Source organism: Python bivittatus, unplaced genomic scaffold (assembly GCF_059951505.1).
Source record: "Python bivittatus isolate LINGU-HERP-01145 unplaced genomic scaffold, Pbiv_v1 ctg000330_np1212, whole genome shotgun sequence".
NCBI lineage: Eukaryota > Metazoa > Chordata > Lepidosauria > Squamata > Pythonidae > Python > Python bivittatus.
Window position 1 is genome coordinate 20522481 of NW_028277058.1, and position 27685 is coordinate 20550165.

Below are 27685 nucleotides of genomic sequence, written 5' to 3' on the forward strand. Positions count from 1 at the left end.
AAAAGACATTGATTATACACGAGAATTGAACAATAGAAAACACTGATTACATTCCACAAGTGGCAAATTTATGGGTTACATCTCTTTCCCAGCCGGGTTTGTATCTTTAAAACTTGCAAGCGTATTCAAGGACTTTTCAGAATACGCTATTGTTTAGTTGCTGAAAAAGCTAGTTTTTGCATGTGGTTTTGGCCTGAACTTCAAAAGGAGGCATGGATGCCATGCTAAAATGCTAATATCACCTTTATTAAAAAGCTAATGATGAAGCCTAAAATTCCAGGTAATGCTATTAGTCAAGCTGTTGGGCTTTGCACAACTCACTACAGTATGAATATTCTAGCCTAGGGCTTTGTATGAACCCAGCCTAAAACTTCTAAGATAGATACCTAAGGCCTAGAATATATATTTTTCAACCTCTTAGCATAAGCGTAATTTATGGGTTGAGCATGGAACTGAGCAAACTCAGGGAGGCATGAAGGACAGGAAGGCCTGGCGCGATATGGTTCATGGGGTCACGAAGAGTCGGACACGACTTAATGACTGAACAACAAAAAATTTTATGGGTATCTAGTTCATTGGGGTTGGTTCCAAGTAGGGCTACCAAATCTGGATTGCAAAAATCCGGTAACCACTAAATGGGAGTACAGAGAATTTAGCTACTTATGTTATCAGCTGGATTTTTGCAGCCCAAATCTGGCCGCCAGTGATTTACTTCTGGATAAGAAATTCCAGACTACCGCAGATAAAATCCACCTCTCCTCTACGTAAATTTTCCAGATATAACAAAGAATCTATGTGCACACAACTCGGTTTCTTGGTACAGAGTCCAAATGATAACCCATCGTTTCTGTCTTCAGACGCTAATCCCCAAACCGTAGGATTTAAAATCTAGCGGGCGTCACATTCTCGGCCATCGCAGCGATAGGAAATATACTGAGCCCATTGGTGTTCAGATACCGGGATATAATCCTCCAAAGCGGTAGAGGGCGTCCTATCTGCCGTTCTGGGGAGCAGAACTCGATTAGCGTCTCCTGCCTATGGCAGATTTGTAGACTCTCTGTCTTACTTTCCACTCTGCAAACCGGAAGTATATTAGCATTCTGGGAACTACAGCTAACGTTAGAAAAACCAACAGGGTTTCCACCAGGCGGTTAGTCCAGAACCGAAGACGTCGTTTCTCGACTCCAATTTTCCGCTTTCCTTCCAACTATGTGTTTCACTTCCGGTCTCCGTACCTAACTTCCGGGAGCGGGAACTCTCAAGCAGCGACTTGGGATTAGACTGGAGGTTTTGGCCACAAATGCAGAAATGGACCGGTGAGCTATTTCGGTATACGCAAATAACGAAAGCTTCTGTGGGTACCTTAAAAATGGGCATGTTTATGATTGCATAAATCTACTCAACAATGATTTTGCCTAACGGAGGCACGGTAGCAGATGTATTATTATTGTTATTGCTGAATTTTTATGCCGCCTTTTTTATATATAACTCAGAGCGGCTGGGTCTAATTTTTATTCTCATTCAATTACTGGCATACTTTTAATGGCCTAGGGTTGTATGTTTGGCATCAGGTTTTATAAAAACAGGGGAAATTGAAGACCTCTCCCTTCTCCCCCAAACTATACGTGGTGTAGGCACCAAAGATGCTGGACTTCCACCCCCATCAGTCTGCTAGGACTGTCATCTTGAACCTATTTTTTAGATGCCTTGCTCTTTGAAGGGCAGCCTTGTTAGCTGGTAAGAAGGGGAGCTTTTACCTGGTTGAAGTGTCTTCTTTGGAATATCACATTTGTTATATCGTACTATTTGCAATTTGGCAGGGTTCTATGAACAACTAATCTTAATATTTTTAACATAAAGAAATGTATAGTTTCCCAGTGATTATATCTTATGGATTATTTTACTGTTTTCTTAATCATTTTTGGATATAAATGATTAATATACTCAGATTATTTCATCATCTTGATGATGATGCTTTTTTTTTCACCTTTTTCTCCACTTCCATATTATAGTCCTGAAGGTGGGGGCAAAGGCATGTTGAGTTCTCCCCTGTCATAAATAGTATGTACAGTGTGTGTGTGTGCAGTCAAATCAGATCAGAAGCTGGATTTAACAGGATATGACTCTGCCTCTCATTCTCTGCAGAAGTCTTCACATAGACATGTGGTTGATCATGAATACTGTGTGTCTGCATGAAGGAAAAAACGCTTGTCAAGGAACACAGTGAAGTCTAAATTTCCCAAATATTTTTTAAGAAATCAAAAAGAGGCAAAACTATCCATCCTGTGTCTGTAGGGGCAAAAAATTGAGCGAAGTTCAAAATAATTTGATTTTTTCTTTTTCAGGAACGATTTTCAAAATATGTCTTCCCAAGAAATGATTCAGCCAGTTCGAAAGCAAAGTACTCAAAAAAAAGTTTCTAGTATCCTTTGTTATAGTCATTAAGTTATAACTTAAATTGTACAAATGATGTAATTTGAGAGATACCCATTATTTTTATATGCTTGTTAAAAAATAGTGTCTCCTTTTCTTTAAAAAAAATAATTTTTACCTGTAATTAAAATAGGTGCAAAGTTCTGTACGATTTCAAACTTTAAAATCTTTCAATGTTTCTCCTTGTTTGGAATGTATGTAGAAATTAATTAATGGCAAACATTTCTTACTGATTTAATCTAATATACAAACTACCATACACAATTTGTAATGATAAAATCAGAGAGAAAGGCTGTTTATATACTTCAGTAATTATAATGTGGCTTTCTTGATTGTGGCATAGCATAAAATGTGAACACAGCCATTATGGTTTGTAAACCATGGTTTCTGGCTTAGCATCATGTATAAATCAGACTATTATTACTTGTTCAACAAACTAGCTTAGAATAAACTAAAGCATTTTTTTTTTCTTTAGGCTTTCTTAATATTATAGAGTGAGCATTTTCTCCTCTTATGTATATCTAACTTTTTATCCAGTTCTGTTCTTGGTCAAGAAGGAAAGCTAAGCTCCTGAGAACTCTCCACCTGGTTGCAAGTAGGAGAAATAAGTATTGAGGCTCTTTTAAAATCAAAAGCCTTTAAAAATAAATAATTCAAATTATAGGGTCATAATATAACTGTATTGTGTGAAATTTTGGATAAAGTTGCAATCTGATGATGAGAAAGCAGAATATTTTTTATAGTAGAATAGTGGAAAATCTACTGTTTCTTGCTTTTCCTTGGACTCATTTATGGGTTCTCATTAAAGTTAACTGCTATTGTTATTTTATAATGCCACTCTGTAAAATAACATAAGCAAAATTAAAACAAAAGCCCTACATAGGCTGGGATAGCTTGTGAGCTAATTTTTAACACTGGGAGACTATCAAGAGGGCTTACAAATGGTGAATGTCAGGAATTAATCATAGTGCAACTGTAATAGATAAATGTTTCTTTTTCTGCTTATGGAAAAGAAATGTGCATGTTTAATCATAAATAAATCCCAGTGGAAATTTTTCTGGAAAGCAAGTCTCTTCTGAGAGTTTTTTTTATCCCCTTAGAACTGCAGTAGAGAACAAAAAGCTAAATTCCATTTTTGTCTGCCATTGATTATCAGGTTTTCCCTATTCCCAGTTAATGGAATAAGTCAAGGTTTTTATTTTAAAAAAAACAAATAAACTTTGTGAATAGCATCATCTGGCTTGGTCCTCAGTAGCTAAGCAACTAGAAAAAAATGGCATTTGAGGGATCTGTTGAAAGAGGGCTCTGCTTACCAAACTTAGATAGCAAGAACTTTCTGAAAGCTGAGGCAGAACTTGATATGGATTTTCTTAGCTTAGTTCCCTTTCTTAGTCTTGGCTGCCCTGGATGACAGTTTGAGTGGCATGTCAGCGAGAGGATTAACAATTCCCAGGACTCCAGGGCCGTTTTCTCATTCTGGTAAGATTCTTTATACTTAATGCATTGTTGTAGGTATTAAAAATTACAGCTAGCATACCGTAAAATTCCTTCAATAAAATAGTCCTTTAAATTTACTGTATTCTAGCTGTCATTCAGATTTCATTTTTCAATGTAAAATTAAAAGTTTTGAACACAAAAGAGATCTGCTTTTCAGAAAAAAATATCAGAAACATTTTTTTTTCCAGTTACTCCACGAAGTCAAAGTGCTGCGAAGCAGTCAAATATGTCTACCAACCTAGGTACAGGGCGGAAGTCGCCTTACTTTGTGAATACTCCTGGGCACCTTGGAAATTTGTCTGTGGTAAGAACATACTAAACAAAAATGAACGGACTGTGGGGCACAGGATAACTGAACCCTTTAACCTTATACTCATGAAATAGTAATCTCAGAAATCCATCCAACTGCATTTAATGTGCTCATGGAGATATGCATAAAGTTGCAGAGTAAGAGTCTTTCTCTGACTTTTCTTCCTATAAGAGATTTTGGAAGGACTGATATTGTACATTTCTAAGAGAAAAAAAAATAGTACAAATGGGATCTGCAATAAATTGTGGCAGTGCATCTTCTACCTAAAAAGAGTTATCCTGCTTGAGGTGCCTGTTTGTTATTTTCTCCAAGTAGGACATTCACCACATTCTTTTCTCCAAGTGATATGCTGTGCTCACTGGCTAACGTATATATTCAGTCCTTGCATAGGGTTTCCCCTTTCCAATGTGTTTTTAAATTTCAGTAAGTTAATGTGAAAAACTTTATAAGAGCTTGTCTGATCTTAATTATTCCTCAATGTAAGACAGCAGAGTAAGAATATTATATCGTTTTTATGAATGAGTTATTTGATCCATAAGTACAAAAATAAAAATTACCACTGTAGTTACTGTGGATTTTATGAGATACGCTGCAGTATTTGTCTGGAATCTAAAGAGGCTGAAAATATTCAAGAAAACCCCTCCCTCCCCCATTGTGTGGTTATGACATAGAGGAATATGATTGGTGGCTACAGTTTATTCCCATGGCTATTCTGTATTGACTGCAACATCCAGGCTACCAGTACGCTTTGCTCTTGTCTTCTGGTGGTCTGGGTTTTCGCTAGTAAGGATGGCTCTAGTTATTGCTAGTAAGGATACTGCTGCTAAATTAAAGTACCACTTTATCTCCTTCTGTCACCTTGAAGGCTGCAAAATCTTGTCAGTCCTTAACCTAATGGATGGAAATAGAGTCATTGTTCTCTCTCTACTGCTTTGGAAGGTGCATTATCCTTATTTTGTTAATTGATTGATTTGTTGTCTTTTATTTTTTGTCACAAAACCTTGCCTTGATATATAGCCCCTTTAAAAATAATAGGAAATTTATATTTGAAATAAGAGCTTTTTTGCATCTAGAAAAAGGAACTTTTAGGTTACCTTTTGCTTCATGGATAGTAGGGATGTAGTTCTAAGCTGAAAATTATCATTTGGAGTGTTCTGAATGTAACTAAAATATGTTTTAATGTTCTGCTAAAAATCATTTCTATGAAAGCTAATGGTTGCCATATGTTTCTCCAACTTTTGGTTAGGATTGTGGTGTACTATAGTCATTAATGCATCTTAAAATGGACTGCAGTTAGAAAACAGACCTGCCTTGCTACTGACAAGATACTTTGTGTCTCAGTTAGATGACAGTGACTGGACAGCTGCACTTACGCCTCCACATTCAGTCATGTTCACAAACTTAGATTATAGTGCAGCAGAAGATATCACAAAGAGTGCTGTCCTCCTGAATGAGGATGATCCTGGGGAAGCTGGTAAGAGATGGTTATCTTTATGTTTTATCTGAATAGCAGTTTAACAATATTGATCAAGGAGCCTATGAAAAAGCATATAAATATACATATTTTGTGTTTTCTAATGTACAATGGACTCTGCAGAATAGAAGGGAGCCGCACAAGCTTTTCTTCATGTATTCTCATGGGTTATAACAATAGGGAAGCAATTTCTTGGAAAAGACAGTCATAATCAAGTTTAGTCCTAAATGTACTAGATATTACATGGATAAATTCTAAGTTAAACCAGAGCATGTATTTCCATTAAATTTGGATTTTTCTCTTTTATTTTGTGCTTGAGCTTTTGGCTATGTTACTTTGTGCATAGTTTCCAATTCTAAGACTTAAGTTGTTGTTTAACTTCATTTTTCTCATGCATGTATTTTTCCCCTCTAAGGCAAATTTCAGTTACTTCAATGTATAGTATTATGAATAAAAAGTCTAATTTAAATATAAACCTATAGCAAGCAACAATTGTATACAGTAAATCATTCTAACACTTTTTTTCTGTGATTCTAGCTGCTCGGAGCATGTATTCTGACTTTCTTCACTCCTTGTTAAAGCACAGTTCAAATACTGTTTTTGAACTTATAGATGAATATGAAGATACTTGCAGTAACCAGGTATATAGAATTTTACTCAATAATTTCTTGCTTAACCAAAAACATTTTCTTCTGAATAAGCACAGAGCTTGAGTAGTAAGTTTGGCCTTCATCAAATGCAGCAGGACATGGAAGGATGCTTACTCTTTTATCTCTGAGTGTTTGTAGGTAATCAAGAGAGCCACCTTCCCAGTTTTCATTGGGTAAAGATAGAACTAGTTACTTGAAATGTGTGGTTTAAAGGGAAGGGTTAAATAATATTAGTCACCATCACCACCATTTCTACTTTATTATCTATCTTCTTCCCCTCTGCCTGCACTTTTCCTGTCAGACTTTTGATTGTAAGCTTGTTTTGAAAGGAACCTTGTGCCCTCTTTTCCTTTGTTCTTTTGGGTTTATGCTGTAAAGCAGAAGCGAGGAAATACCCAGCTCTTGGGGCCTTCAATTACATTTCTTGCACTCCAAGAGTTTTCCATATATTGTGGTCATAACTAGATGGGCTTATAGATACTAATTTGTATTGTCTAAAGGTTTGGTCAATCAAGGCTTTCGCATAATACTTTTCAGTAAGATAAAGATGGTATAGACTAGTTTACCAGTCCTAGTAGTATTCATGCCATATGCAGCATTCCCTGCTAATTGACACCCTTTGGCCAATACACTCCCCACAGAATCAAAGCCTAGTTGTAGTCCAAGCATGTTTGCGCTATTCTGTGCAAGCTAGAAATTCTCCTCTAGAATGTACCCTGCAATCCTGCAAACGGTTGATTGCATCCTACCAGCTAGGAGGAACATACTCACATACTAGGATGCAAAATACAATAAATAAATCATTACTTTATATTAAACAGTATAATTATAATGTATAAAATAAAATAAAGCATAATCAAAATAAAGTAACTCTTCATTGTTTTTCCAATATCAGGTAAACATTCTTCAAAAAATAGTGTATCGAGCAACTCCTGGACAACAGAAATTTTCCAAAACTGCCAGTATATTGTGGCTTCTCAAACAAGAAATGGTAACATGGAGACTGTTGTCTTCAATTTACAGGTAACTCTCTAAAAAAGCCACTCAAATCCTTCCTTGGCTTATTAGTTGATTATGTTAGATTCCATATCTGAATGAAAAATAAATGTTTCTTACATGAAGTAAACAAATTTATAAAAAACGCTAAGAAAACTTTCATTTTGTTCTATCTCAGAAAAAATATTACTCAGGAAAACAATGTTGTTCATAAATTTGCAGTGCAATCCTGTCTGTACTTAAGTCTTACTGCAGTCATGGGGGTTTATTACTTAGGAAGTATGTTTTCAGTCTAAAGTAGAATTAGGATTATTTATCTTGGTGATTGGGTGATACGGGTAAATCAGTGCAGAATGTAGTAGCTGAATGAGATCTTATCTCACATAATTTGAAAAATATGAAAGTATAAAATAACCTTGAAGGTATCCAACAATACTGTTTTAAAGCCCTCTGTGGAACATGTAGCACAAACTACTTGTGAGGCATCGAAACAAGATTATTACATGGGGAAATGGAAGATGCATGCGTAATTTCTGCAACACTCTCTGTATGAGACAGAAATAGAATTGTGAGGATCTCATGAAAACTGCACCTAGAGTATCCATGAATTTTAGCCTGTTTTAATTTGTATTGCAGTAAGGTGTGCATGTGTGTGGGTTGAATAAAACCAGAAAAAAGGACTAAAGCTACTTGATTAAAGCTAGATAAAAGAACTAAAATAAAAAGTCAGGAGCTCATTAAAGAGCTCACACTCTGTTGCCATCTTCTCCAGAATCCCTCTATACCTATCTTATCTATCTATCCATCTTAGTAAATACATTTTAATGTTCATCTTTAATATGTGATGTTTTTCTCTCTCTTTTAAACCTAGGGATAGGATACAGTCTGCTATGGAAGATGAAACTATGTTTGATCTTGCAGTAAGTTTTGTCAAACTCATTTTCTTTTATTGAAAAAAACCCACACGTCTAAAGATAACTACATTATTTTTTAACCAAATATTGCTCTCTTCAAAATGTCTAATACAACTTGACAAAACTATGGAATTAAATAATTAAAATAGCTGTAATTTTTCAGATGTTGCTGAAAGGTCGAAAAAGTATAAATGGTAACCTCCAGTATTACTGTATGCTGGAAGACTTCTGTTTCTAAAACAGAACTTTCACTTCCCTCTTGCTCAAAGCTGCACTTCAGGATTCCATTTCCACAAGCAGATTTGGAAGGTGCTATGAGAGTAGTAGGCTAGTTTGTTGCTGGATGCCATTGTGTTGATAGATGGATACTATTGAATAGATATGGAAAATATTAAAATATTATATGACTAGTGTTTCAATCATTTGAAAATGGATTTATTTTTCCATAGGTTATAAATGCCAGTGAAAAGACTGTTGTGAACAATCTTTTCCAGAGAGACTCACTGGTTCGACAAAGCCAGGTATGACAAAGGAAGCTTTATAAAGAACTAAAGTGTTGAGTGCCTTCATAACACTTGTGACATGGAATTGAGCAGAAATTCTCTCAGTGCTGTTTTCTGGGACTGGCAGATAGCAACAAAACCACTGTACCATTCTGCCCTTAATGCTTACAGATGATTGAGAAAAGACCATATTTTTATACAGTCGGTATCACCGAGGCACCTAAGGGAAAACAGCAGTGTTGCATTTCCAGTTTCCGCGACTCTGAAGAAGACCACTGAGAAAGCCAGCCATTTTGGTGCCATCCCCAAACTTAAATGTGGATTGAAATGGATGGGTGTGAGGAGTTGAGGAAGTGATCTGAGATAGGCTGCTGTCCTATAAACATATATTTAGGAGAAAATACAGCTAAGCCTAATGGAATTCACCTCTCTGTAAAAATTGGATTTAAGCATCTTTGACTATTTCATAGAGTATTGTGGGAAATAAATTACTCATCTTGTTTTTGTGATTATTTTTAAATTTAATTTTCAGTTGGTGGTAGACTGGTTAGAGAGTATTGCAAAAGATGAAATTGGAGACTTCTCTGATAATATTGAATTTTATGCAAAGTCTGTATACTGGTAAGTTATTTACCAACTATTGAGCATTCATGAGCATTTTTTACTGATACTTTGTATCATCTAATTGATAAATATTTAAAATAGTTGTTTCTTCTATAATTGTTAGATAATCCACATATTTTAAATATTAGAAGCATGTAAAACCCATATCCTCTGTGCCAGAACACAAAATTATGACACCTTTTAGTCTCCATGATGAATTGTTAAAAATATATTGGATTTTAATTTATAGCACATATTAAACAGTAAGTATTAAATTGATAAAGGTTTATGAAATATTAAAATGTGTTAGGTCTCACACTATGAACACACATCACAACTCCTTTCCCTTGATTGGGTTTACCTTTAGCTACAGAAAAAGCAGCTGCTTGAAGCTTGCTTCTTCTTTTATTCCAAGTGTCTGTTGTCTTGGAATTGCAGAAGTAAGGCAAAGAATATTGGATTCTACCATCTGCTAAAGGGACCAATATTTCTTGGTATATTTACTATTGTAGTAATATGTTGGAAACTGTAGTGGTTGTATTCTAGCATAAATTATATTTTTACGGTATTGTGTTAATGTTGTTTTGAATGTATTCCTATTTATAAGTATCTTATTTATCTATTTAAATTTATTGGCCGCCCAACTCCAGTGGACTCTGGATGGCACATGAAACTAAAAAAGACATAAAAACAGCTAAAGATATTAAATCAACAGGCAGCCCAGGCTAAAATACTCTAATAACAAAATCCACAAAACAAAACAGGGGCCATTAAACAAATAACAAACATCAACCCCAGGCCTAGGATCAAAGCCAGGTTTTCAAAGCCATCAGGAACCCTAGGAGAGAGGGCAACATCCTTATGTCTGGGGGATGCTGTTCCAGAGGGTGGGGGCCACAACAGAGAAGGCACGCTTCCTTGGTCCCACAAGATGGCAACATTTAATGGAGGGGACCTGGTGTGCACCCACTCTGCCAGAATGCACTGGGCGGGTAGAAACGATTGGAGACAAGTGGTCTCTGAGATATCCAGGCCCTGTGCCATACATGCCATATGAGAGGACATGGATCTAAGAGGTTCCTATAAGTGGATCTTATATGCCATATGCCATACAAGTTGCTACTGCCAGAAAGTAGGTGGCAGAAATAAACCCTATTTGGGTGAGAAATGGTTAGAGTGCTGGTAAATGGAAAGAGAGCAACTGGGTTGCTGGGGCAAGTTAGAATGGTTTTAAAGATGTTGTCATTCTAAATGAGGAGCTATACATGTCTCCAATGTAAATCTCTGATTGGGAACAGTATCTGGAGAGAGAAGGTATCACAGTTGCCATTAAAAATATATATACATGGAAGCCTTGCATTGCAGAAATTATTAAAGTGAGATTGTGGAAAAATAAGTACATAATTATTGTCATAAAGACTAAGGATGGATGATAGTGATCAAGGAAGTGGCTGATAGTCAATGTAACAAAGCCACCTTGAAGTTCGTTTGATCAAAGGTTGGATATGAACAATTGAAATAGTTCAATACGTAATTATAACTATAGAATATTTCATGCAGTGAATGCTGGTAATGAAATAGTGACTTTTTTGTTTCCAGGGAGAATACACTACACATTTTGAAGCAGCGGCAATTAAACACATTCACTGGGAGTTTACGCCCATTGGTGACTGAACTAGTAAGTATAATCCACCAATTCAGGCCTTAAATATCTAAACTAGATTAAATATTATTAAATAATATTAAAAATTAAAAATCAATTTGTTAAAGCACCATTACAACAGACAATATTTTATTGTCAGTTTGATACACATTCTAATTGAATAACAGATTAGCCATTATTGAGGAATAATTAAATGTATTAATAGTGTTAAGATGTAAGAAAGGAATGAATGAAAAATTAGAACATAGGCCAGAATAGAATGGAAGGTGGACAGCCTGTTAATTTAAAAGAATAAGACTGTTGAGTTAGAAAAAATAAAGTTAATTGGAGCAACTGATAATAATAAGGAAACAATGGGATCTGAAGGTTTGATAAGTAAAAACTTAGTAATAGGAATATATGTTAAAGAAATCAATAATGTTAAATGACTAGATAGGAGTTTACTTTTTATCTTTAAATGACTTGTTCTGAATATTATGATCCATAAATAAATGTTTGTCTTAACTAGTTGTATTTAAATATTAATTAAATAAAAGAAAACATTATATAGCTTTTTATTAATCAGTAGGTGGTCACTGTTTGCATCTGAGGGGAATCCTTAGAGGTATTGCAGGCTTTTTCCTGAATACCTTAAAAAAGCAGTCTGGGTTAAAAGAGACAAGACAGGCTAAGCATTATCTCTAAAGGAAAAACAATTTTAGGATAGAGAAGACTTAAAGTAGTGATAGAACTGAATCTTTGATTTATGGGTAGAGGTAATTTCAGAGAATGGAGAGAAGCAGGCATTTTTACTGATAAGTAGGTTGATGGCAACATTTTTAAAGATCTTGTCTAATTTCCTAAAGAGCAGAATTGTAAGATAATCCAGAGGATACTACCTACTGTATAGAATTACCTATTGTTACTTTACCTTAAAATCTGTACATAGAGGAATCTGATTTCTATATTTAGGACCCTGATGCTCCAGTAAGGCAGAAAATGCCACTTGATGACTTGGATCGTGAAGATGATGCACGATTGCTCAAGTTCCTTTTTACTCTCATTAGAGCAGGAATGACAGATGAGGTAAGCCAGTGAAATTTTATATTCTCCTTTAACTCATACACAAATGTATAACACTTCAGTTAGCTCAAATACAAAGTTCTGCAAATGGCTGTCGTGTCACAGTTACCCTGCTGTAACTGGCATTGTTTTTATAGTGGAACTGTGAATGTCATAAACAGTATCTATGAGCACTGTTCCTTCACATTTGAAAATTAGTTTAAAATAATAAAAAGTTCTTGTTGTTTAACAATATTGACAACATTTAGCTCCTTAAGAGTTGGTAGAAAAATTTAATTGGCAAGATCACATAATCTTTTGGTCATGAATTACATAAAAAACTTGGAATACAGTGTTCACTTTTTAAAGTATGTATTAATGCTTGGTGCATTGGAACTTTGAATGAAAAGACTTGTGTGTAGCTCTTCGGTTGTATAACTGTGAACCATAATAGTTTTAAAGTAAATGTACAAACAAAAGTAAAAGAAAATGAAGATCTACTGTTCTATTTGGCTATAGGTTCCTGTATGTTACATTATTTAGAAATGAACAGGACATGATTACTATCAGAATTGATCCTCTCTCCTTGGTTCTTTTACAGGCCCAAAGACTGTGCAAACGGTGTGGCCAGGCCTGGCGAGCTGCAACTCTTGAAGGATGGAAACTGTATCATGATCCTAATATGAATGGAGGTATTTAAATGAAATATGACATAAGCACAGTTAAGAACTAAGCATGACAAGATTCAGTATTTAGTTTGTTTATTTTAACAAGTTTGCCCTTAGCTGTGTTCTGCAACTCTGTGTAGTTGGAAAGGGAAAAGGTATTTTATCTCAGTTCACTTTAAATTTACATATTCATAAAACACAGTTAACAAGTATAATGTAAAGTGAATTATGTCCTTAATTATAATAGGAATGAAAGATCAATCTAGCCTTATCTCAGAATTTTCTTTGACATAATGGGTCCAGATTTCTCATTTGCAACGTTCATGAAAATTTATCACAATTTCCAGATACTGGAATTTAATAGCTTGGTAACAGTTTGAAGGATTCATAATGAGCTGTATACTGTTTAGTTCCCTCCCTTCCTTTTACATTTAATTTAGAGAACACTTTCCTAGTTTGGTGAAACCTCAGTTTGTTACTGCATCCAAACTGGAAGTTTGTGGTTTTAAATAATAAAAATCAAGAGATGGTCTTTTTTCTTGGTTTAGAATGCTCCACTTAACCAAGAGTTTGAATGTAACCACAGACTATGATTTAATCACGCTACAAGATTACCAGTTAAATGTTCTACTAGTAGAGAGATCCTGCAAGAACAGAGATGATTGGACTGGATAAGAACTATTAAAGCTGTATTGTCTCTGAGCTTTCTTATATGGAATGATTAACTTCTCTGGAGTGGGGACAAGCTTGATTTTTCAGGATGCTCTCCTTCTTATCCTTGCTTCATGTTATACCACTTCATAAAATTACATCTTACAAATAGGGCAAGAGCCAGAGCCAGTAGAAGGAAATCCATACAGATGCATTTGGAAAATAAGTTGCTGGCGACTTGCAGAAAAGGTAAGAAATGTGTACTTATGAATCGTCTACCATTCACTTCCAATATTGCCAGTAGCATCTTAAGCATATTCAATCAATCAAATCTTTATTGTGGTCAAAAACCAGCATAAGGAGGGTGGGGTACAGTCAATTTAAAAAGCATAGAAATACATAATAAAAAGCTAAAAGATATAAAATATAAAGTATATATCTAAAAGGAACCTAAAAGAAAAATTATGAAAATCTAGAAGATATATAAAAACAGAAAGTATATATATAAAAACAAGAGTCTAAAAGAATCTAAAAGGAGGGGTAGGAGCACTAGATGGGTGTAGGGGAGCATAAAGGTTAGCATATGGCAGACTTATCAAATTACAGAGCACTGTAGTATGACAAACTAGATGTTCATTTAGACTAGTTTATGGCACAGGTCATCATTTGATACATTTTAATCGCTGCTGCGCAGAACCTGACACCCTTATATGTTGTGGCAGGGTTGGTATCTGAAAGCAGCAGGGAGGTGTAGAATTGTCCTATGCACCCTCGGTATTTATGCAGTGATGGTGAGATGAGGCTAGTATGAATGTCTCTGTAATACAGGCACTGTAGAAGCACGTGCTCTGTTGTTTCTGTGTGTCCAGAGTCACAGGGGCATTGTCTTTCCAGATAAGAGATCTTCCTGTATCAGCCTTCAAGGACAGTTGAGGGGAGGGCACAGCATCGTGCCAGAATAAAGGCCCTCCATTGTTTAGGTACTTTGAGTTTAGTTAAGTATGCCATAGGAGACGCAGAGTGCCTGTTGGATTCACTGTTATTAAAGGTTGGGAACCTGGCTAGATCCAACTGGCACTCTGTGTCTGCTACGTGCTGTTTAATTAGTTCTTTGGCTTGGTCATATCCTATACTAAATAGAAGACCTGGAGAGAAGCCGAAGGATGAGATATTAGTTGATACTGCCTGTTTTCATATGGATGGAAAATCATCTCTCATAGTTAATGGGGCAAGGCCAAGAGGAAAAAAGGAGAGTCTGAGCCAGCAGTTGAGTATGGTCACCCACACTCTAGCCTCCACTTTCATGAGGCCTGTCTCTAGTCTCATGGTGGCATTAGAGACACATTTTGGGACTTGAAGGGCCAATCTTAGAAATTTGGATTGTATTCTATTCTATTCTATTCTATTCTATTCGTGCAAAATTGGAGAAGGGGCCCAGCTGGACACCATAAAGAAGTTGTGCTATTGGCTTGGCTTCAGATAATTTGAGTGCTGCAGGAATATAGTGGCCACCTCTTGTCTTGAGAAATTTAAGGATAGTAGATGACCTCCTCTGTATTTTCAGCAACATAGTCCCCATGGGCTTTCTATTGCCAGCAGAATGAAGGACTACCCCCAGGTATTTGAAACAGGAGACCTGCTCAGTCTTGTGGCCATCTATGCTCCAGGAGTGGCTCTTGGGCCTTTTGGCAAATGCCATGATTTTCGTTTTCTGATAATTGAGTTTTAACTGATCTTCCTTGAAGTACGGTGTTAGTGCTCTCAATGCTCTTTTAAGGCCAATAGGTGTTCTTGAAAATATTGCTGCATTGTCTGCATAGAGTAGAACAGAGATGTGTCTTCCAGCAAGTTTTGGGGCATGAAAGTTCATGTTGAGGAGATGGCCCATCATGGAATTGATATAGAAATTGAATAAGAGGGGCCAATATGCAGCCTTGCTTAAAGTCTTTCTCAGTTCCAGTGGCACTGGTGAGATGGCCCTGGGGGTTAATTTAAGCATATTATTAGTATGACTTTTATAATGATCTGAACGTAAGAGCATTTTTAGCATGCTTTCTGGAACACCTGGAATATCCCATCCCAGAGTTAAAACATTCTATAACTAAATGCTATATGCTCCCTTACGTTTCCCAGTCTGGTTTTCTTCAGATGTGTTGGGACTGCAGCTCCTAGAATTCCCCAGCCAGCAGGTGACAGGTTGGGGGAGGCCTGTGTATAATCTTGTTGCACATTTCATAGAATGAATCAATTATTATTTCTTGTTTATTTGAATAAAATATTGCAAAATTAAGTATACTCTTAATAAGGTTGGAAGTATATAGTTTATTATGCATGTTGGTTTTCCAGGATGAGGGGCAGAGGATGGCAGAGTGCATATAAATATGTAACTTCTCTTGGAGAATGGTAATTCTCTCAATTTTGGGGAGATCTGATGACTAGGTGACAATAATAATGCATTACAATATTTCACTTGTTAACACCAGCCTGAGTATCAGCCTTATTCTCTTTCATATCATCATCATGTTAATTCACTATATTTGCATTGGCAGAGTGATTGTTTAACCATCTAAGTTCTCACAAAACAAATGGGTGAAATAGAACCTAGATGTGTTGGCATGAATTTCAGGCTTTACTTGGTTCTGTTTCTTTCATGCATGCCCCAATTCATATTTTGGTGGGACAAGTACATCCCCTTGCCATGTCTCACCCACAGAAACTACTTATGCTATTTTATTAATTGTTTTGATTGCTTCAGAATGCCACGCTTTAGTACTAGTATGTATTACATTTCTTAAATATAATGACATCAAACAAAAATGTTTCTGAACTGAATATTTTTAGGAACAGTTTGACAAGTATGAGAGAGCAATCTATGCAGCGCTCAGTGGGAATCTCAAACAGGTATGAATTTTTTTTAAAAAGATAACTTGTAGAAAGAGTTCAGCACACTGCTGTCATTCTGAGGCATATAATGGAGTTGAGACCCAGAAGTTCTTCAGATAAAGAGTAGCATACTTGTAGCTTTTCTGAAACTTACAAGGAAGCCCATATGTGGCACTGTCTTTTGAGAAGAGCCTTATCCTTAGGGATAGGTTGGCTTCTTTGAAATTAATTGTAGCTAATATTAACTGCAGTTGACAAGAATTTCCAGGTCCTTCTGTCTAGTCATGCTTAAGGGAAGAAGAGAAGAAATATTAAAACCAAAGTTTGCTGCAATTCGTTCTCATTGTGTGTATCAATAATTCTTAGTTAAAGTAAGGCTAGTTTGCTGTTTTTTAAAAAATACTATATTTTCTCCAAAACGTTTAATTTGTGGGGTTTTGTTTGCTTTCTTTGTAACCTTAAAGCTTCTTCCAGTTTGCGATACCTGGGAAGATGCCGTTTGGGCATATTTCAGGGTCATGGTAGACACACTTGTTGAGCAGGAAATTCGTTCATCTGTAATGACCACAGAGGAGAAGGAAGAACTCCCCAGAGAGTATTTAGAAACAAAGTGAGTTATTTTTTTGTTTGTTTATTAGCTGCTATGAAGTTTTGAAGTCAATGCTAACTGCCATTTCCCTTGTTCATATTTTTCCCTTATTTTTTGAAGCTGGACTTTAGAAAAAGTATTTGAAGAACTTCAAGCAACAGACAAAAAGGTAACTCTGAGGCTTCTTCAAATTAAAGGACTAGGTCACAGCATAATCCTACATGTGTTTTCTCATAACTAAGTCCCATGGGGTCTCAGGGGCAAGCTTCCAGGTAAAGCTATAATTATGTATTCATTTACTTGGGAGAAAGACTTTGAGCAAGGTAGGACTTAACTATGAATAAACACATTGGATTGTCCTAGTCTTAATTTGCAACAGCAAATTTTTTATTAGTGAAAAAGATTAAACTAATTCAAAAAATATGATGCAGTGACTACAAGATACTGTTTTTATCTGTTATCATTTATACAATGGATGCGTTCACATGTAATTCTAAATCAGGGTGTTTAAAACAGTGTGCTTGAATGGCCTGCCCTGCACACAATGTTTAGCCATAATGGGTGGGATTTTACACTTCATCATTAAATCAGAACAAGCAAATCACGTGATGGATTTAGCATGAAATATGAATCAGCCAGTAATGTGCCTTATTACAGCACAGAAATATTGCCCTTCAGCATAACTGTGCTGCAAAATAATCTTTTCCAAAGATGCCTAAATGCCTTGATTACAAATAATTTTCTATGATTATATGTTATGACTTCACAAACACATAAACTATTTTTCAGAGAGTTTTGGAAGAGAATCAAGAGCACTATCACATGATTCAGAAGTTCGTTATCCTTGGAGATGTGGATGGTAAGTTTTGCACTAGGTCTTTTTTCATCCCTCAGTTCCCTGCATTTCTAGTAGTACTGTTGTAGAGTAGCCAACAACTACAAGCCTTTAAGAATTTAGTTACTTATTCTCTGTGGAAGAGTTGGGAGAGGGAGAAAAGTCTGTACTTACTCCAAATCTTCACAGATTACAGGGGGGAAACTGGGATGCAGCTGATGCATGAAAGAGGCACTTGTGTCTGTGTTGCCTTTTGAAACATGTGCAGGGTTCCTCAACCTCAGCAACTTTAAGGTGGGTGGACTTCAACTCGCAGAATTCCCCAGCCGGCCATGCTGGCTGGGGAATTCTGGGAGTTGAAGTCCATCCACCTTAAGTTGCTGAGGTTGAGGAACCCTGCATTACAGCAAGGATATGCAGCTTGGAGCCTCCAGGCCTCCTTTCAAAGTGCCCATAAGATTCTTTTAATTAAAATAAGTTGGCATACTGCAAAAGAGCCAGTCACCAATGTTTATTTAACTGAAGGTTTATAAGCTCCACAGAGAAAATAAAAACGTAGAGGGCTTCAGCCTGGTGCTTTGTTTGGAAATATGCTTTCCTATTCTCCAGAAAAGACAAACTTGGCTGAGAATAGTGGGGCATATCCCAGAGGAATAGAGGAGCTAGTGGGGGGAAACGTAAAGATATTGTTTCTTCAATTCTGTGATAGGCATTTGTAATTATTTTAAATTTCTTGCTACTGTTTTTCAGGTCTTATGGATGAATTTTTCAAATGGCTTTCCAAAGGCAGAAACATGCTCCCTGGGCATCTGCTTCGATTCATGACTCATCTCATTTTATTTTTCCGTACTTTGGGGCTTCAAATCAAAGTAAATGCATTTATTTATTCAGCTATTCTGAAAGCATATGAATAAGCAAAAGAATTATCTCATCTTGTATGTACACTTGAGTCTTGCCCTTTTTTCCAAACCACTGAGCTGAATTTAGGAATGAGGTGAGGTGGGGGTGGGGGAGAAGATCCAAGCATAAGAAAGAAGAATCTTCTTGCCGATAAATTCCAGTCATCTGTTCTTCTCTTTAGTTTGCTAGCAGATAAGTTAAAACAGATTCTGTAAGCACTACAAACATTTACTATTTAAAGCAAAATGATATATATATATTATCTATCTATCTATCTATCTATCTATCTATCTATCTATCTATCTATCTATCTATAGGCAGCTGGATAGCATAGTGGTTAGAGTGCTGCCCTTTGATGCAGGAGACTAGGGTTCAAATCCTGGCTGGTACCTACCTTACCAGTAGGGGTCTTGGGCAAAGACCTTCTGATGTTTCATCTGCCCACCTCAGATATGAGAGTGACACGAACTAAGAAAGTCATGCTGGATTAACAAGATGTCACCCGGATTAACAAGATCCGCACCAGATGTTGGGGAACCAGGACAATCTGACAATAAGTGGGCTACTGGTTTATACAGTGGTACCTCTACTTACGAATGCCCCTACTTACGAAAATTTCGAGATACGATCAGCTCCGGCCCCAAAAATTTATCTCTACTTACGAACTCGCCTCGACTTACAAACCGGATCCGCGGCCATTTTCCGCCCGTTCCACGTGGTCCGCGGCCATTTTCCGCCCATTCCATGTGGTCCGTGGCCATTTTCCGCCTGTTCCACGTGGTCCGCAGCCATTTTTCTGCCCCTGACACGTGGTCCGCGGCCATTTTTCCGCCCTGCCGCGTGGTCAGCGGCCGTTTTTCCGCCCCTGATGCGTGGTCTGCGGACACCGGAACGGATTAACGGTAATTACATTGAACCTTATGGGAAAATTTACTTCAACTTGCGACCAACTCGACTTGCGATCAGAGTCACGGAACGGATTAAGTTTGTAAGTAGAGTACCACTGTACATGGTGGATGAGACAAGAAAACCTGGAATTGATGGAATGCTACTACAACAGTAGACCTAATGAAGGGGATATATGAAACGTATGAGGGAGATATGGATGGACAGAAGACCTACATCCAGACTGAGAAACAACTAGTTACCCAACAGTTCAACATAGTGAAGAGGAAGCTGCTCTCACAACTTGAGATAGACCAACTACACATTACATCCCAGACTTGAGAAGATGCAGAAGAACAACTGGATATTTAGTCAACACCTGAAGCTGGAACATCACTGCCCCCTCCATTAAAAAGCATAGGAGTTGATATGAGGCATAAGATCATGGATAAACTAGCTATTTTATCCAGAGCTATTGCCAAGGCTTAGTGGAGAAGTACCATCAAATAGTATGCTAGAAGATGCCAATAAAACCCTCATGACAATCCTACTACCACTACAACTCAAACCAATGAACTGATATACATTACAGGTACTGTAATCCTGGATATGCTTGGCTACACGATCAAGAAGAACAACAGCACATACCACTCCTGGAAAATGAGGTTGGAGGCTAAGATCAAGGCAACTTGGTGGGAAATTAGCTGGTGGAACTATAGAAGGGTGTGGAGATTAAGGATAAGACTCGGCTACTGAAAAAAATACATGGGCCTGACTGTCTGAAGCCCTAGAGACTGCTAAACAAAGGTTCACAGTGCTGGCTTCCAGTCTAAGGAGATATACTAGAGAAGCAGAGGCCAAGAAGATAAATGCCCTGTTCTCCAAAGAACCATCCAAGGTGTACTCCCAATTGCAGTGCAACCACACAGTAATAGCAGAACCACCAGCAGCAGAAACTAAACAGTACTGGAAGAACATATGGGAGAAAGAGAAGATACATAACACCAGTGCAAAGTGGCTGCAGGACTTGAGAGCAGACCACAGCAATCTCCCAGAACAGGAACCAGTCACCATCAAAGTAGCAGACATCCAACAGCAGGTCAAGAAGCACCTGGCCTAAACATGATCCACACCTACTGGCTAAAGAAACTAACAGCAGCGCATGAACGTCTAGCAGCACAAATGAACCAGCTGCTAGCACCCAGACTGGCTAATATAAGGAAGGACAGTGCTGATCGTGAAAGACCCCCACAGGGAACAGCACTGTCCAACTACCAGACAATAACCTGCCTCCCCACAACATGGAAAGTCCTATCAGGCACCATAACACCAGTTGCTATAGACAGAGCAGTCGCCCGAGACTCAAGGTCCAGATAGACCAATCTGAGCACAGCCGGGATTGACTACAGGAAAGCCTATGACTCAATGCCACACGTGGATCTGTGAATGCCTGGCACTATACGAAGTCAAGAGGACGCCAAGGACCTTCCTCAAGAACTCAATGGGACCGTGGAAGACAACTGAAAGTCAACTCAAGACAGCTCACACAAGTGGCCATCAAGTGCAGCATACACCAAGGTGATGCACTGTCCCTGCTGCTGTTCTGCATAAGCTTGAACGCCCTCAGCCAGAATAATCAAGGACTCCATACGGATACAAGTTCAGGGGTGGAACTACCATCAGCCGCCTCCTATACATGGATTATATCAAGCTGTATGCTAAGAGTGAATGAGACATTGACTCACTGATCCACCTGACGCAGATCTACAGTGAGGACATTGGGATATCATTCAGACTGGAGAAGTGTGGCTGCATGGTAGAAAAGAGAGGGAAGGTAATTAAGACTGATGGGGTGGAACTACCTGCGGGCCACATAGCAGACTTACAGACGAGCTACAAGCACCTTGGAATCCCACAGTCACATGGGAACCACAATGAGGAGGCAAGGAAGACAGCAACATCCAAGTACCACCAAAGGATAAGGCAGGCCCTGAAGATCCAGCTCAATGAGAACAAGATCCACGCCATCAACACGTACACTCTGCCAGTTATCAGATAGCCTGCAAGTATAGTGAGCTGACCAAAGGAAGACATGGAGGCTGCTGATGTGAAGACCTGGAAGCTCCTCACAATGTACAGAGGTTTCCACCCCAAGTCCAGTACCAAGAGACTGTACACCAGCTGGAAAGAGGGCGGGTGGGGTGAGTATCAAAGCCACTGTTCTGGATGAAACCCGGAGCATCCAGGAGTACTTCAATAAGATGGCACCCAAAGATGAGTTGCTGAAAGAATACTTGAGGCAGCAGCAGACATGGGAGGAAGTTCAAGCAGAGGAAATACCATGGCAAGACAAGCCCCTGCATGGGATGTACCATCAACAAATAGCTGAGGTGGCTGACATTGGGAAATCCTACCAGTGGCTGGAAAGGGCTGGACTAAAAGACAGCACAGAGGCACTGATTCATAGCAGCACAAGAACAGGAATTAAGTACTCTTCCACCTGAAGCGCACGCACACACACACACACAACATAATCTGTACATTAAGAAAAAGGCTGTATAATTTAAATACAGTAAATAGAACAATTCATTTCTCAGTCAACAAAAGATGTTTGTATGAAAGCTAAATTCATTAACCTGATAGTCTATTTTCTCTTCATGCCCAAAATGTACAGGATTAATGTTTTGAATCTTCAAGCAGTTGATGACAGAGAAAAACTATTTTCCCTCGAAAACAGGTGGTGTTATGAAATGCTTCCTATTTAAAAGTCACCCATTTAGGACATGTTGACCCTTGTGACACCTGTACAAACAATCTTTTGGCTTAATCCAGGAGTGTATGATCTGTGACCCTCATCCTCTTCTTATGGTCCTCAAAGGCTCCTCTGATCATGATTCTTAAAAACTGACAGCATACTTTCTCCCCACTTTGTGTATCTCCCACTTTGTGTAACATTGTATTGAAAGCCTAGAGTAGGTGTATCACAGCTAACGAACAAACAAACAACCCTTCTAAATGTTAAATGTGGCCATGAAAAATTACCATTCCTGGCCCAATCATGTATCTTAAAATATGAGAAGTGGTTGCAACAAGCATTTTCAGATTCTTAGAAAAGGTAGCAAAATAAGAGTTTTAGTATTCTTAGGTAATGATATTAAAATATTTGTTTTCCTGTATAGGAGGAAGTATCTATTGATGTTTTAAAGGCCTACATTCAGGTAAATCTCTCTGTTTCATTACTTGCACAAATGAAAACATGAATGAAGAGCAAAGATGTCCAAAGATTACCACTATCTGTATAACTACCTAATATTACCCTTTTTTATATATGGAGTATAGCATCAAATTAGCAATTGAAAGAAGACATTATTAGATTTTAATGGCACATGCAGACTGATGCATTGTCATTCACTCTCCCTTTCAAGTGAGTGTAAATTAATTATATATACTCTGTGTGTGTGTGTGTGTAATTTATTAAATTTATATGCCGCCCATCTCCCCCAGATATATGTGTATGTGTCTGTATTGTTATTGAAATTATATACTATACTATATTACATTATATTACTTTACCTCTCAAAATAGCATTTATTTTATATTTCAGTGGTTAATATGTGAGAAGCACACTGATCTCATAGCATTTTATGTAAGTCACCTGCCTCAAGATGTAGCTGTTGTTCAGTATGCTTCATTCTTGGAAGATGTCACAGAGACTGAACAACGCCACCACTGTCTGGAGCTTGCAAAGGAAGCAGGTAAGAAAAAAATGTGATGAATTGGATGACATGTTCTTAGGGAACATTTAACTCTCTTTTCCTGGCTGGCAGCTATTTGTAAATGGATGAATCTGATTACAATATTTCTAAACAGAATATGTACCACTAATTGTAGCTTGAAATTTTAACAGTGGGAGTGATTTTTATAATATTCAATGTGCCGTAATGTCTACTTTGTTAAAAGATGTGCAGTGAAATTTTGCCTCCAAAAATTACCAATGTAACTGAAGTAAAGACATGTCGGAATATTTCCATTTAAAGTTATTTAGTTTCGTCTCGTTTTACTACTACTTCTCAGTTTCAGTGTTTCTGTTTTATGTCACTTCTGATCCATGGTGATCTTATAAACCCCTCCTGCTCTTGATATATGATCCTTTTTCATTTTTCAAAACAGGTTTGGAAGTTGCCACTATAACAAAAACAGTGGTTGAAAATATTTGCAAAAAAGATACTAGTGAATTCTTCCACCATGATCTTGCAATAGAGACAGGCACAACGGAAGTGAGTAGTGGTACTTAATATGCTCTGCCTCTAATAACAACAAGCACGTTCTGTCTTCTTTATCAGCTGCAAAAGCTGTTCCTATACGAATCTGCATGCATGGCCACTTTGTTTTGCTTTTTTTCCCAATGGCTTCCGAACAATTAAAAAAAAATTGCAAAAGTTGCAGCTGCTTTAATAATTCATAGAGATGCTTTGCACGTCTGTGCTCCCACACATTGCAAAGCATTTCTTTCAAATGCTTTCAATGGTTTGAAGTACCAATCCTGATTCTGTATTTATAAATTGTTCTTGAAATGCTGGAAATTCAAATGTATCATTTAATATAAATTGTGATTAACTCTAAATACGCCAGGTACTTGTGATTCTCCAGTAGATAATGTGTGATTAAAGCCTCTAGATTGTAACCAGTGTCTTAACATGTCTCTCTTCTAGCCTTAAAAGCCAATTTAGTACATTTGATTACCCTAGATACTGACTACAGGTTTTTTTTTCCCAGGATGATCGCTTGAAGATTGATGCAATTGATTGGCTAGTATTTGATCATGCTCAGAGAGCTGAAGCACTTAAGCAAAGCAACGCTATAATGAGGAAATTCTTGGGTACTGCAGTATTATCCATGATTTTGAAACTAAAGAAATAGATAAGGCATATTGAACCTGAAAGCAATTTATGTTCTTAAATAATATCTTATAGCATCTAAGAAGCATGAAGCAGCCAAAGATGTATTTATAAAGATTCCGCAAGACTCTATAGCTGAAATATATAATCAGTGGGAAGAACAAGGAATGGAGAGTCCACTTCCAGCTGAAGATGACAATGCTATTAGAGAGCATTTATGTATTAGAGCATACCTGGTAAGAACATGACTAAATTCCAAAAAGGACAACCTGTCTCCTAATCCCAAAAATGTGTGAGCACTCTAGTATTAGATGTGAGAAATAAATTCTTTTCAAGCATATGGATTACTTTAACAATCTAATCCAGAGCTTAGCCACAGTAGTAAAATATTATCCCATTCTGAGACTGAACCTTATTTCAGACTAAACCCAACTGAAAGTCAGTTCTGTTTTTCTTTTTTAAATAAATTGAACTGAGTTTGATAGTCTTAGCTCTCTCTATATTCTTCTCAACCAATGAGGAAGAGGGAACAAGGATTCTCTGAACTGGCTAGATGTTCAAAATATTTGTTTAAATATATTCAAAGACAGATGTCAGAGCACTTCATAAACACATAACCTTTTAGATGTTTCTAGATGTATGTGTTTGACAATAACTAAATTCTTCCAACTCAATATAGGAAGCCCACGAAGCTTTCAATGAGTGGTTTAAACACATGAACTCAGTTCCACAGAAGCCAGGCCAGCTTTCACAAGCAAGTTTCACAGAAAAAGTTGCCCATGAACTTAAAGAGAAGAAGTATGAGGTAAATAAATATGAAAAATGACTTGTTTATAATATATTGAAATATAAATTTTATCCATAAATACCTTATCCATGCAGATAATCTTACCAATGTGAATATCTGGCCTGCCATAGCCAGAAATTTATGTTAAGATTTTAAATTCTCTTTGCTGTGCTGTCTCACATCTTTTACTTTTTTTTTTTGTTACTTTTTTTTAGGTAGATTATGGTATTTGGAAAGGTCTTTTAGATGCTCTTACAGCTGATGTGAAAGAAAAAATGTATAATGTCTTATTGTTTATCGATGGAGGATGGATGGTTGATGTCAGAGAGGTTTGTTTAAAATGTTTTAAATCAACATTTAAAACTAGTCCTACATAATAATAGAATACTAGATAATATAATAACTGCAGTTTTTCCCAATCTAATGCCACTATGCAGTGCTCAGGGTCTCACTTCCTCTGGATTGATTCCTGATTCTAAATAATCATAATTACATGGGAACACTACAAACTAGCCATGTGAATAGTGCCTACACATGAACAGAAATGGAACTGCAAGATCATAAATTCTCTGGTTTAAAATTATCTTCTACTATCTTACATTACAGTAAAAGGCCAAATTTAGTACACCTGTAGCCCGGTTAGTTTTTGGGGTTAGAAGTGGAAGAGTTGCAAGACTTAACATTTATTCAGGTTTTCTCTATTTAAGAGTGGGTGAATTTTCAAAGGTTTGGGATAGAGTGGGTTAAGACTGTACATAGGATTTTTGCTTAATACATATCTATACTTTTTAACCAAGGATGCGGAAGATGACCCTGAGCGTTCTCATCAGATGACCATGCTGCGAAAACTCTGCTTGCCAATGATGTGCTTCCTCCTTCATACAGTCTTGTACAGCACTGGACAGTACCAGGAAGACTTAAGACTTGCTGACTTGATTGCTTCAGATCGGCACAAACTCTATCTGGTAATATACTCTTTGGATTTTTTTCTAATGCTCTGCTTTTCTCTAGAGTTAAGTGTTGTAGTTAACATTTCTTTACTTTCACCATAGTATTGAATAAAAAATTCCACAGATTACCGTCAAACTATTAAAAAGTATGAATAAGCTAGCTTTTTTTAGTTTTTATTAAAATATGGAATATAATTAAGCACTTGAATAATATAGGAAATTGGTAGGCTAACCACAAGAATGAATTTAATTACCATACTGGTTGTTATAGAATCCAGAGAACTAAGAAGCCAGATGAATACTTCATTAAAGTCGTTTTCTCTTTGGTAACCTGCTTTCCTGGCAAAGAAGTGAGGATGTTTTATCTCAAATTGTGGTTATGTTTGTATTTTTTTCCTGTCTTACAGGTGTTTTCCAAGGAGGAACTCCGGAAACTCTTACAGAAGTTGAGAGAGTCTTCCCTCATGCTTTTGGATCAAGGTCTTGATCCTCTTGGATATGAAATTCAGTCTTAATTGCATCATTCTAGGTAATATAAATAAAGTTAGTGATGCAAATGAATACAAGGTTTGGATCCCAGATTCTTGGCCTCCATGAAATATTTGGATTCAACCTCCAGTATTTTATATGGAAATATTTAAACATTTCATTGGCATTGGCGTACAGTAGCTTGGATTTCTTTTGTATATGTAAAATGAAGAATTGGATGGATGACACTTTGTATTTTTCTCAATAAAACTGTAAACAACAATTTAACTTGAAATAAGGTTTTTAATGCTTAAATGTAGGAAGTAAAGATCTATACCTGCCAAATTATGAAGTGGGCCTACAGTTGTATCAGGGAAGCATGATGGCAAAAAAAAAAAAAAAAAAAGTAGCTAAAATCCACTCTTCTGAGATGGCAAAATGATGAAAAACAAGGAGAACGTTGAATTGCTTAATTCCCTTTTTCATGTCTTTTTACAAAAAGAAAAAGTGGCCCAACCTGTCAGAAGGTATAGTGTGGGGGGTGGGGGAAGGTCAAAATAGGCAAGGAAGTGGTGAGAGCACATCTCGTTGTTTTGAATGAATTCACATTGCTGGGGCTGAATGGATTACATCTCATGTTGCTAAAGGAACTGGTGGATGTGATCTCAGAACTAGTAAATATAATTGTGGAGTACAGAGGAAGTGCCAAAAGATTGGAACAACATTAGCTCTTCTCTAATCTTGACAAAAGTGGATTCAGAAAACTGCAAACCAATCAGCTTGACATCAACACCTGAGAAAATCCTTGAAAAGATAAGCAATGGGTCTCTAAGAAAGCACTTAGAAAGGAACAGAGTTGTTACTAGCAACCAGCATTAATTCGTTAGAAATAGGTGGTGCCAGACAAATCTTGCTGCTTGATGTAGCATACCTAGACTTCAGTGAGGCATTTTATATAGTTGACCATAGCTTCCTTCTTGATAAAACAGGAACATTGTGCAATATACGTTCTCACTGCCAGATGGATTCAGTTGAACACCTATACCAAATGTGTGGTCCTTAAAAGATCCATGTCTACATGGAGAGA

The 27685-nt window shown here is 37.1% G+C and overlaps 1 protein-coding gene across 1 annotated transcript; it reads left to right on the top strand.

Annotated features, from left to right (window-relative positions):
• The first annotated feature begins 1108 nt into the window (after positions 1 to 1108).
• NUP107 (nucleoporin 107) lies at positions 1109 to 26881 on the top strand. The gene is made up of 28 exons (XM_007423403.4): positions 1109 to 1316; positions 2346 to 2422; positions 3826 to 3912; positions 4119 to 4234; positions 5582 to 5714; positions 6252 to 6355; positions 7260 to 7387; positions 8232 to 8280; positions 8724 to 8795; positions 9310 to 9398; positions 10980 to 11058; positions 11995 to 12108; positions 12686 to 12776; positions 13576 to 13652; positions 16245 to 16304; positions 16751 to 16896; positions 16996 to 17044; positions 17665 to 17734; positions 18461 to 18579; positions 22675 to 22713; positions 23100 to 23250; positions 23666 to 23772; positions 24272 to 24374; positions 24469 to 24629; positions 25073 to 25198; positions 25396 to 25509; positions 25978 to 26145; positions 26538 to 26881. The coding sequence occupies exons 1-28, from the start codon at positions 1309 to 1311 to the stop codon at positions 26643 to 26645; spliced, it is 2745 nt and encodes a 914-aa protein (XP_007423465.1). The 5' UTR covers positions 1109 to 1308; the 3' UTR covers positions 26646 to 26881.
• Positions 26882 to 27685: the final 804 nt, after the last annotated feature.